A 13,634-nucleotide genomic window follows, 5' to 3' on the forward strand; every position below is an offset into this window, starting at 1 on the left:
ATGCAATTCGCTATGGGAATGTTACCACAACTGTTTCACATGCAATCAGCTAGGGAGAGCTGCAATTCGTGCAGAGGCCGTCAGCTGATCATTTGCATCACTGAAAATACACATGCTGCTGCATAAGCAAAGCAGGTGTAGGTCTCCACATCCACCAGAGAGGGAGTGAGAGAGGCAGACAGAGGTAAAGACACATCAGACAGGGGAAGGAATGTAAAACCTAAGCATGTTTGTGTTACACACCTACCAGCACAGGGTATCAAACCCCTGCCGACTGTGTAGTGCTGTCCCATTTCTATGCAGTTATTGGATGCACCACATAGGTTACATGTTGTGGAGCCCTCAGAACATATATGTGCTGGTGAGTGACATTTGCAACAGGGATATGGTAGCTATACAGTAGGTGTAGTACATGTGCCTGTCCACATGTACAGTTGCCAGCGACAACACAGCCACATTCTCACGGGAATGCACACACATTGACACACTTGGCAGGGCCAGAAATACAACCCATCACTAGTGAGATTGCTACAACACAGTACTGTGCAGGTATCACATGCACCACAGGGGTCATACAGAGGTGATATGGGAAAAGGGTACGGGGAGGTGTCTGACATCAGACAGCATGCTTCAGTATGCCAATGGGGGTTGTAGTGAGTGTGGATGTGATCATACAACACACACATAAACACACAGGGTGCCAGTACTGACACGCATAGGTGCATTTCTGCACGGGTGTGTGGTGCCAACTGTGCCAGATGGCTATACAAGACTAGGTGATGGGTATACCTTGGCATCAGGCCACATGACGATGGCCAGCATTGTGGCTCAGGGCTGTGGTTTCTGCATTTGCCCACACAGGTGGGTATTGTATCCCCATCCAGTCACCTGGGGGACTATTGTGTGTGACCAACGCTGTGCATCACTTGCCATGTATGTGTTCCTTAGTCCATGATATGGACAGTGTCTGGGATGTGCACACCTCCCACATGCATCTACAGTGACATGTGGAACCGTACCTGGGGTGTCTGGCCCATGTTGTGTACACAGATTATCAGCAGATGTGCCAGTCTTGGCCACCTGTGGCAGGAACTGGTAATGGACGGCAGGTTTACCCTGCACCTACATTGATAGCATGGTAACAGCATTCCCTAGTGTCAGTGGCATCTGTCTATACAGGGCATGTTTTCAGGCATGATATGTCCTTTGTGGGTCACATGTGATGGCACCACAGATGTTACAGGTGTTTAGTGGGGAGCATGAGGAAGGTGCACTTTCTGCATGTATGTGCCTATTGGATAGATCGGCAGGGTGCCATGTCCTCTATAGCCCACTGCAATCACTCCATAGTTACTATCAGTGGCCAGTATGCAATGTACTACCCACATATTGACTGTTACCTAGGCATGTATGTGTGTGTGTGTGTGTGTGTGTGTGTGTGTGTGTGTGTATGGGACATGGGTTGAAAGTGTGCTTTGGGTAATACTGGGGTTGCTAACTGTGATTGCCTTGCCTTGATGTCATGTATGGGTATGGATTTGCACCCCAGCCTCTCGGCTGTTTCATATCTGTTATCCCTGTATGGTGGACATTGTGATAGATACTAGGGACACCATATAAGAAATTTGCAAAACTCACTCCACATTGGACCCAGGTATCACACACTCACACCCACCTCCACACAGGATACAAGTTAAACACGCACTTGTCCCGTCTGGGAGTAGAACCCCTACCTAACACTATGCAGGTATAGTACGTGCCACGGATATTACTAGAGTACCTTTTCCCCAAAGGAGTATATCACATTGGATGACATCAGCAGGATTGGCAAAGTAGGACATCCGACTTGTAGTGAGTGTGGCTAGGCTAAAATAGATTGCTCCCTACACAGACAGTGACACACACACAAAACATCCACAACTGAAATGTGTAAGTATAGAACCCCTAACAGAGGTCTATATCACACGACAGCATTGAGCTGTTGTAGGACGCACCATGTGGATTGCTGGAGGTCTCTTTCCCCAAAGGTGTATTTCACAATGAATGACATCAGCAGGATTGCCAAAGTAGGGCATTTGAAATGTACTTGAGTGTGACTAGCCTAAAATGTATTGCTCCCTGCACAGACATTGGAACACACATAAAACACCCAGAATTGCCATGGGTTGGTATAGAACCCTACCAGAGGTCCATTTCACACTACAGCAGTATGCAGTTACAGGACGTGCTGTGGAGATTACTGGGCTACATGCTTTCCAGAGGTGTATTTCTAGGTGGATGACATCAGCAACCTTGCCAAAGATGGGCATTTGAATTGTAGGGAATGTGATTACCCTAAAACGCATTGGTCTCTACACAGACAGACACACACACACAAACTTCATATGTCTGGGATTAGAACAGCTACCTAACTAATTTATCACACTACAGCAGTATGCAGTTACAGGACATGCAACGGAGATTACTGGACTCTATTTTTCCCAGGGGTGTATTTCTAGGTGGATGACATCAGCAGCCTTGCCAAAGCTGAGCATTTGAATTGTAGGGAGTGTGACTACCCTAAAAAGCATTGTTCTCTACACAGACACACATACACCCACACACACACACACACACACACACACACACACACACACACACAGACACACATACACCCACACACACACACACACACACACACACACACACACACACACACACACACACTTACCATGTCTAGGACTAGAACAGCTACCTAACTAATTTATCACACTACAGCAGTATGCAGTTACAGGATGCGCTATGGAGATTACGAGACTACATGCTTCCCAGAGGTGTATTTCTAGGTGGATGACATCAGCAGCCTTGCCAAAGATGAGCATTTGAATTGTAGGAGTGTGACTACCCTAAAATGCATTGCTCTCTACACAGACACACAAACTTGTCATGTCTCGGATTAGAACAGCTACCTAAGCAATTTATCACACTGCAGCACTATGTAGTTACAGGACGTACTACAGAGATTACTGGACTACATCCTTCCCAGGATTTTATTTTTAGGTGGATGACATCAGCAGCCTTGCCAAAGATGAGCATTTGAATTGTAGGGAGTGTGACTACCCTAAAAAGCATTACTCTATATACAGAGTCAGACAGACAGACACACACTTGCCATGTCTGGGATTAGAAAAGCTACCTAACTAATTTATCACAGTACAGTAGTATGTAGTGACAGGATGCACTATAGAGATTACTGGGCTATATCCTACCCAGGGGTGTATTTCTAGGTGGATGACATCAGCAGCCTTGCCAAAGTTGAGCATTTGAATTGTAGGGAGTGTGCCTACCCTAAAAAGCATTGCTCTCTACACAGACACACAAACTTGCCATGTCTGGGATTAGAATAGCTACCTAACTAATTTATCACACTGCAGCAGTATGCAATTACAGGACGCACTACGGAGATTACTGGGCTACATCTTTCCCAGGGATGTATTTCTAGGTGGATGACATCAACAGCCTTGCCAAAGATGAGCACTTGAATTGTAGGGAGTGTGACTACCCTAACAAGCATTGCTCTCTATACACACACACACACACACACACACACACACACACACACACACACACACACACACACACACACACACTTGCCATGTCTGGGATTAGAACAGCTACCTAACTAATTTATCACACTACAGCAGTATGCAGTGACAGGATGTACTATGGGGATTACTGGGCTACATACTTCCCAGGGGTGTATTTCTAGGTGGATGACATCAGCAGCCTTGCCAAAGATGAGCATTTGAATTGTAGGGAGTGTGACTACCCTAAAAAGCATTGTTCTTTACACAGAGTCAGAGAGACACACACACAAACTTGCCATGTCTGGGATTAGAACAGCTCCCTAACTAATTTATCACACTACAGCAGTATGCAGTTACAGGATGCACTACAGAGATTACTGGGCTGCATTTTTCCCAGGAGTGTATTTCTAGGTGGATGACATCAGCAGCTTTGCTAAAGATGAGCATTTGAATTGTAGGGAGTGTGACTACCCTAAAAAGTATTGCTTTCTACACATACAGACACACAAACAGTTACCATGTCTGGGAATAAAACTCTTACCTAACTATTTTATCACACTACAGCAATACGAAGTTATGGTACGCACCACAGAGATTACTGGACTACAGCTCTCCCAAGGGTGTATTTCACAGTGGATAACCTCAGCAGGCTTGTCATAGTAGGGCTATGGGGAGGGCAGTGTGTGTGCATGGGCCATAACCCATTCATCTAGAGGTTGACACACCACATGCGGGCACACACAGGGTCATAATTCACAGGTACATGTATACATCTGCTAGATGCCTACTTCCTTGTACAGTCATGTTTCACACTGGCATGTGCATCAGTGGTCTGTAATGCTGACAGATACTGGTGGCTAGTATCTGCAGTGAGTGACATCTGAACCTCATGTGTTTGGGGCCCTTTGGCTGTGTACTGGGTGGGACAGGCCTGCATGGCTCCTTGTCACAGTCACCCTCTTCCACACATCTATGTACGTCTACCTTTGGCATATTACAGTGTGTTGTCCTTACATATATGTCTGTATTCCTATCCACCGTGTGTGCAAGGCATTTGTAGTGCATACTGACGAGTGTCTTCACTAACAACTGCAACTGCCAGATATGTTTGGTCCACTGGTGTTTGCAGACATGGCCTTCATGTGTTTAAGTGTGTGAGCATGCCCAGTATGACCTTTCAGTATGTTGTTGACTGACATTGTCTTTATTTCTCTAAGTGTGTGAGCATGCCTAGTATTGCCTTCTGTATTTAATGTGTGGATTGAGTCCAGGTAGTTTGTACTGCAGTGCTGACCTTGGTGTTGTACACCGACAGGTGGCATGCTGTTTCTGCAGGGTATCCATCAAGCATTTGGCATTGACTGTTCCTACATTTCTGCAGAGTATGGGGGGGGCTCAGCCGACTATTTCTACATTTCTACACAGGATGGGGGGGGGCACACCTGACTGTTATTACATTACTACATAGGGGGGCATACTGGTCTATTTCTACATGACTACACAGGGTTGGGGGCACACCTGACTGATTATTACATTACTATGTAGGGTGGGGGGGCTCACCTGACTATTTCTACATTTCTACACAGGATGGGGGCACACCTGACTGTTATTACATTGCTACATGGGGGGCACACCAGTCTATTTATACATTTCTACACAAGGTGGGGGGGTACACCTGACTTATTACATTACTATGTAGGATGTGGGGGGCACACGTGACACTTGTACACATTTGCTATGACTGTACTGGTATGGCAGGTACTCCATTTCATTCTGTATTGTTAACTATCATGCTGACTAGAGGCATACCAGTGTACTACAGATCGTGGCTTTGGTTGCCCTACATATTGTCTAACTTCCTACCCTTCAGAACTAACATCCCATTCCCTGCCCTGCTGTAGTCTGTCTGTGTAGGCCTGGGGGGGTGAACCATAGCCATCATTCAGGGGCCATGGCACAGGCTCTGTTTGGGTTTGTCTACACCTGTCCTGCTGGCTGAGACTGTTGGGTATGTGAACTGCCCTGACTGGCATGTGTGGGTCATATGGACACACATGTCACTCAGCACATTTCCTGCAGTGGGTTTTGTCACCCTGTGTAGTACTGGCTACTATGGTGACTCCAGTATGTGTTACAGATGTCATGGTGCCACTATGGGTGTCTACTGTCTGCTGCCATAACATTCAGCCACCCAATTCCCATGCATGCTCACATCCATACCATAGATACAGGTAATGACACATTCTACTTCATTCAGCAATTGGTAGTTTGACTGACGTACCTGGAGGGTGTGCCAAACTTGTGGATGGTGCTGGAGGGCTGCCTATGTTGGATGCACATAGTACACTCCCTATACATGGTTGAGCACAGGTAGTGTCATGTTTGGCATCCCTTTTACTGTATGTGCGAGTCAGAGAGAGGTGTCATTCCCTGGGTCCCTTTTGTGTCAGTGTATGTGCTATGCATTGTCTCTTTGCAGCAGCCTTGGCATAGTGGGCACATCTCCATCTGCCAACTGGGGCAGGCTCAAGTTGTTCCTCCTCTGAGTCACTCTGTGCCTGTGCAGGCCTTGGCATTGGTGAGGGTCTGTTTGACCCTGCCCCCTGCTGTTCCTCCTCCAACTGTTTCCTCAGGATCATATTGTGTAGCATAGCACATACCATAACAATTTAGGTACATGTAGCTGGTGAGTACTGCAAGGCTCCACCAGATGTGTCCAGACACCGGAACCATGATCTGAGCATCCCAAACACATGCTCTGTTATAAGTCTGGTCTGTGCGTGTGCCTCATTATGCCGTTCTTGTTCAGGAGTGTGTGCATTTCTGATGGGTGTCATCAGCCATGGCTCCAGTGTGTAACCAGCATTCCCCACTAGGTGATCATAGGGGATGTCCCCATCAGATGCCATATGTGGGAATCATCATAGCTTCTAGGGCAGCTAGCACACACATTCATTATAATGCCCTGGGCATCACATACAACATGGCAGTTGATGGAGGGGATGCCCCTGCGGTTGATGTAGGCCCTACCCTGATCACCGGGTGGTGCTTTGATGCATATGTGCTTGCAGTCTATAGCACCCACAACCTCAGGGTAATCTGCTATTTGGTGGAAGAGACGCATATTGCTGGTCAACACCTCACGGGTGTTAAGGAAATGTATGTGCTCACTGGCATGTGCTGACATGGCATCCAGGAACTGGTGGAATACTCTGAATGCTGATGCTTGTGCAAGCCTTTGATAATCCGGGGGACAGTTAATAGATTTGAGCTGGACAATGAACTATGGTTACATGTACAAAATAGTAGACAATTTGTTGAAAACAAAATCAGAGTTATGCAACCATCAGTGAGAAATTTAGTTCCTAACTTGATTTAACTACTATCTTTTATGGTGCACCAGAAAATATCTGGAAAGGGCTTTTATCACAAATATATAAAGTAATCAAAAAAGAATTAGAATACAACAAAGAAAGTTATTGGAATTACTTTAAACTCATAAATAACAAATGTTCTGTAAACAGTGAACAATCCAGTAGATCATGGTTAGGCAAGATGTAACTTAAGATACTAAATTAGAAAGTAAGAGTATATATAGAGAAGGAAGAGAACTACTTTTGCTGCCATTAAAAAGAGAGGGAGTAAGGAGTATTGAAATGCATTTGATGCAACCAAAGGCAGGGAATAGATGGATTGTATGGGATGGGGTAAGGAGTAGGGAGAGTTAAGCAGGAGATAATATGCTGATAATGTATGTAAGAAGATACAGAGGAAGAGGACTATAACCTATACTTTCACCTCTGATTATATTAATTAGTAGTAAGTTCATAGGTAAGTACTAGGCTAGCTGCCCTTGAGGGCCATTTTAAACCTAATCAGTTTCACATTTTGAGCTTGAATTAACCAATCCCATTTGGTTGGAGATTGGCCTTACCCATCCCATAGTCAATAATTATATATTACCCCTAATGAGAATAACTGGGATCATAGCAACGATAATTTGAAGGGACTTATGCATGGAATAAAGCATTTGGGAGCTCTTTCTGTCCATTAGTATGGGGGGACAGTCATGGGGTAATTTTTCTGTTTCTCATCCATAAACACAAGTTACTTTTGAATATGGACAGGGATGAACCTTGTTTTATGTGGATGGGGAGTCTGTTCCAGAGTCGTAGTATTCTCTGCGAGATATACTTGTCCCTCCAAACTAATCTGTTGATGTTGCAGAAGAGGTTTAGATATGTAGACTGAGTATTTGCTGATGCCATTTGACTTGCTGATGCAGGAAATCCATCAGTATTTGGTCAGAGGATGCCTTGTCAGACACAGGTTACCTTTTAGCAATTTGTAAGATACTGAATATAGTGACAGGGCTTTGAGTTGGTTCATGTAGTACATGTTGTTTAGAACTTGTATCCTTTTAGTAAGGTATATCTGTGAGTGTTCAAGTTGTTACATCTGACTATTCAGATACATGCCAAAGGGGGCATTATATTCAGCCACTGGCCTAATGAGGGCTGAGTAAAGGGGGGGGGGTAATGACATCCCTAGATCTAAACACAATCCTTTTGCTTATAAGCTGTGCAATATAGATGGATTTTCTTACAATAGTGGACACATACTGGTCAAAATTAATCTCCCATTACTTGGCTATTTCACCACATTTACCATAAACACTAATGTGCATACTTCTTTACTTCTGCAATGATTATTTGGATTTTATTTTTACATTTTATAGCACAATGCACAAACACTAATAGACATCTGCTAAACAAAGCAATACTGTCTCACAATGAAAACAGACTTAGCATTAAAACTTATCTGCCCTTGAAACTCACATTCATTGAAACAGCATTGAAACCCACACCACATCCAAAGAAAATGCATCTGGCTAGTGGTGGATAAAGATTACCTTTGGGCTGTTTTCAAATCATAGGCCCCTTGCACACAAAACAAGAAACATACACGTGTTCTTCAATACACCTTCCTGACTTTATTAAATTATATTCCTTGTATAATACAGCACAAGTGTGCATTTTAAATTTGTTTGAACATTTTTCCAGTAAGTAATGAAACAAAATGCATGAACCAATAACGACAAAACTGCCCATTTCAGAACATTTCCATCATAAAAGTCTACTTACACACACACTTTTATATATATATATATATATATATATATATATATATATATATAGAATGATAGTAGTGTAAGCCATGAGCATCTTGCTTAGCTTCTCAAACTTATTTTCTTTCAGTTTTTAGCTTGACTTACTCTGATTTGTGTTATCAGACTAACTCAATAGCTATAAATGCACAACAAAATAAACTAGGTGAACTGCATGTTTTAAGACTTTCAATTTTTATTCAAAGTACTGACAGACCCTCTCCTACGTTCATCCTGAAGCATCAAAACTATCATTGTAATGCAGGTGCTGTTAACTGGCCACTTTTGCTTCTCCACTGTCTGCAGTGGAAAAATATATGTTTTATCTTGAATGCCGGAAAATGTACTGTACTTGTTTAAAAATATTTTTATTATAATGCAGCACAGAACATAATAATTATGATTTCTTGTATCTGAATTTGGGTTAATGATATTTTTTGCTCTTTCCCCTGAGGCACAAATGCCCTTGTGTATGACATTTACTCACTTCTGTTGTATCTGTAGCTATACCCTTGACTTGTTACACCCACCCATTTTAAAAGTACAACAGCACAGTACAGTATCAGCAATGCATCTACATACTGTGGGAGTAGAACCCACAGTGTTCTGCATCAAAAGCAAGTATTTGACTTGTTATGCTTTTAACAATGCAAGCAGACTCAGCATAAGCAACACTAAACTTTTCTTCCCCCTGAAGCTCTCCGCTCCTTGTAAAATCCACTCAACACAACTGTGTATCTCAAATTTGCAGCACAAGAAATCTGGAAAAAGTCAAAATCTATTGGGGGGGGGGGGCAAAAGCCCAGAAACCAGGGATACATTTTAAACATTGCTTGTATAATTTTAGAAAGTTGCTAGAATAAAATGTTGTGTTACCACCATGCGTTTCACTGCCAAATCTTAAACCCAGGACCCTATGCACTACAGTCAGAACAACATACCATTATGTCATATCAGCAGTTTTCTGAATAATAGAAAGACTGAAACTTAAACGGCTATGATTTAATGAATTCAGTTCTCACTTCTCACCATAGCTCTCAATCTCTTAGAACAAAAAAACCCTGAACAAAGCCAATAATGGGGGAATACAGCCCCCAAAACAGGGACAAATTTTAAATACTGATCTTATAAACTTAGAAAATTGCTAGCATAAAAGGTTTTGTGTTACCATTTATTTTCTGAAGAATATGAAGTCTGAAATTCAAATGCCTGTCATTTTTTTAGTGAATTCACTCCTTCACTGAAATCCAGAAAACCACAGATTTCATGAGGAACAGAACAAAAATATGAGGCATAAATCTTGAAAGTTTTCAGAAGGGGTGGTGTGAAGGGACTTTAGGCTCTTGTTACCTTGTACCCAAGGTTCAAGGTTTGAGCCTGAGTACCTCCTCTAGCCACCAGTTATATTCACCTGGGGCATTTTACACACACACACACACACACACACACACACACACACACACACACACACACACACACGCACACACACACACACACACACACACAATAAATATCCAACACACACACACACACAATAAATATCCCACACACACACACACACACACACACACACACACACACACACACACACACTCTCACTCTCACACACACACACACACACACAATAAATATCCAACATACACACACACACACACACACACACACACAATAAATATCCGGCACACAAACACAATAAATATCCAGCACACACACACACACACACACACACACACACACACACACACACACACACACACACACACACACACACACACACAATAAATATCCAGCACACGCACATAATAAATATCCAGCACACACAATAAATATCCAGCAGATACACAATAAAAATCCAACACACACAATAAATATCCAGCACACAAACACATATTAAATAAATATCCAGCACACACATATTAAATGAATATCCAGCACACACACGCACATTAAATAAATATCCAGCACCACAACGGCTCATTAAATAAATATCCAATTCGGCAGCAAAAATGGCTCATTCTATCCAACCTTACATGCACACCCTCTTCCTGCCTTTCCAGGCAGCTCCAGCTCAATAAATATCCAGCAGCAACACATGAAAATGTCTTGCCATGCCTCGCATCACAGTTAAGGATTTGAGTAGACACACACGCCCTTTCTTTCCAGGTAGCTCAATAAAGATTCTAGACTTCAGTTTGGCAGATGCACATGAAAATGGCATCACAGTTAAGGATTTGAGCAGCCAGAAATGCACGTTGAGTTTCAGCTGAATTCCGACAGTCTGGCAGGCCATTTCACAGAGCTGACGTCATCGCACATGTGATGACGTCAGCTCAAAAAAACAGGAAATAAAATTTAAAAATAAAAGAGCCAGGAATTCGGAAATTAAGGGGTGTCACTCTGAAATCATGGCACCCCATTATTTGGATCCCAAAACTCAGTAAAAACCGAGTAATTTGGTATGTTTGGGAGGTATGGAGATGAAGAAAAGTTGTCTTTGTAACTCCTCAAAGGTACTATTGATACAACAGAGCTACTGCTGTGTTTTCTTCCATGAAAGACTAATTAGAAAGATGAAATAAAATAAAAATAAAATAAAAATTAGCCTTTGTTTGGACAAGAACAACTAGTGTACAAGAGGAAATGAAACAGATTTGTATATATTTTGTATTTCATGTCACTAAAAATTTAGCAGAGAGATGGATGTGAAAAAATGTGGAAATGACTTTGGAAAAGAGAGTGTGGAAATATGTTTATTACACATGAAGTTGTTATTAGACTGCTTACTAAGTAACTGAGTAGTACTGATTTTAAAATGATGCTGTAGCTTTAGAATTAGAAAGATAAGATTGGTTGAGAGGGGCAAAGAAAAGGGTGAAACAAATTAGTTGATAAATGCATGGAGCTAGGTATGGGTGGTGGGTGTGTTTGAATGGGCGTAATCATACAGGATAGGCTATAGAAAAGAGGTGGTGTGATTAGGCTGGTTATTTAGTTTGGCTGTGAATTGTTAGGTCATGTGTAGGGAGAGTCTAAATACAATGATATAGAGGCCAGGTGGGAAAGGGCATGGGGTAGGTGAATGAACCAGAGCTAAGTGTACATTTCAGTTATCAAAAGTGACATTTTATATTTCAGCCCTTATAAATGATGAAAACTTGGTCAAAAATGTAATTTATGGCAAAATATATGTCTGCTTTACTCTGTAAATGTTAAGCAGTGAAGTCAGTAATGCATTTTGGAACTACATTCAGCTGCTTGGCTTTAGCTTTTTAATGTAACTGCTTAAACAATTACTTTCCTTTACCAGATATAAACAACACAAGACAGATTTTGAAGATATTCCCAAAGAAAGACCAATTTTTCTTCCATGCAGAGTAAAAGGCTGCCAGTGTAAAACATATCTCTACGTTCCTTTAAATGGATCTCAGCCAATCCGTTGCAGATGCAAGCATTTTGCAGATGAGCATCATGAAGCAGAACATTATAGCTGCAAGAAATGTATGTGCATTTATCTGTCTGTCTTTCTATCAATGATCTGTGCTCAGTTTGGAATTCAAGCAACATGAATACTATGTTTTGTACTGCCAATGTGTAGACTGCAATTTTGATTCAGACAGGTGCACCAGTGTTTGAACTTTGTGAAATCTTCAGTAAGAATTTAAATGTAAAAGACATTGTCATAAATAGAGTGGTGTTTAGCAGGTTACATGTTGCACCATTACAGCATTATGAATAATGGTGTCCCAATGTTGCTTTCTAGAAAATAATTTTCTTATAGATGAAATTATTCCTGTTTAAAAAACAAATTCCAAATATCCAAGGCTATAAAGTAGCACTAGGTAGTAGAAGAAATGGCTAAAACAGATACAGAGTTATAAAAACCAACATTCCCACAGCTGATATTGTAACGTGAATTAGGGGTCAGAAAAAGCTTCACATATGTCAGTCTTCATGTCTGGGCAATGCCACCTCAGCCAAAGCTATTTTAGTAGTCATGAATTCCTGCTGCTCAGTGCTGCCTGCTGTTACAGCCATTTGCTAATACAAGGGGAATATGTATAAGTGCAAGCAACACTTGAGATACAAATCATTGGTTCTGAGACTATATTCATGTGTGCACACTCCTCTCTAGACTCTAAAAATTGTGAAGGCTTTTATTCCCCAGCAATCCTTTGTAAATCATGCACACCTTTTGTATTTGGTTTTAACATATTCCCTATATTGGTTCCTAGTGTGACCTCCTCTCTTGTCTTGTGTCTTTTGTCGTTTCCCGGTTAGGGGTCGCCACAGTGGAACTCCGGTCCGCTAATGATTGGCAGTAGATTTTTACATGCCGAATTGCCAGCTCTGATGCACAGCCTTCAACGAAGGTACTCCCATTCACGCATGTCTCCATGCAGAAGACGCTCTAGTAGAATCGAACAGGACAACGTCTTACTGTGAGGTGACAACGCTACCTCAGCACCACCACTAGGTGTTTAATTGAGGAGCCTGAGTCCAGATGACTGACACTGGAGAGGGATGTTCTCTGCATCAAGCACAATTTCCCTTAATAGCACACTCAGTCTGGGGTCTGGATTTCTCTCTCTCTCTCTCTCTCTCTCTCTCTCCAGGGCCCCAGTGAGACTCCCCACTGGCACAGCTGTAGAGTTGAATCCTCAGCCGAGTGTCCAAGTCAAGTCCTCCAGCACCCTCTTTGTGAAACCAGTGCTTTATGTGCTCCAAGCAGCTGGCATACAAACACTCTTTGAGATTTGATTTGCACACACAAATGCACATGCACACACACACACACACACACACACACACACACACACACACACACACACACACATACACGCACACACCTAGAAAAGGCTGGCACTGATTTACTAGCTATGACTCCTTCTGCCCAGACTATA

The 13,634-nt window shown here is 42.4% G+C and overlaps 1 protein-coding gene across 1 annotated transcript in view; it reads left to right on the plus strand.

Moving 5' to 3' along the window:
* Window positions 1-13,634, plus strand: part of FAM221A (family with sequence similarity 221 member A) — a 414,642-nt gene that overhangs the window by 156,006 nt on the left and 245,002 nt on the right. Inside the window, exon 3 of the mRNA XM_044064624.1 lies at window positions 12,041-12,231. Within this exon, the coding sequence (XP_043920559.1) occupies window positions 12,041-12,231 (191 nt within the window). The remainder of the gene's footprint in view (window positions 1-12,040; window positions 12,232-13,634) is intronic.

The sequence above is a fragment of the Protopterus annectens genome, chromosome 3.part0 (assembly GCF_019279795.1).
Source record: "Protopterus annectens isolate FY-2018-M chromosome 3.part0, PAN1.0, whole genome shotgun sequence".
Taxonomy (NCBI): Eukaryota; Metazoa; Chordata; order Ceratodontiformes; family Protopteridae; genus Protopterus; species Protopterus annectens.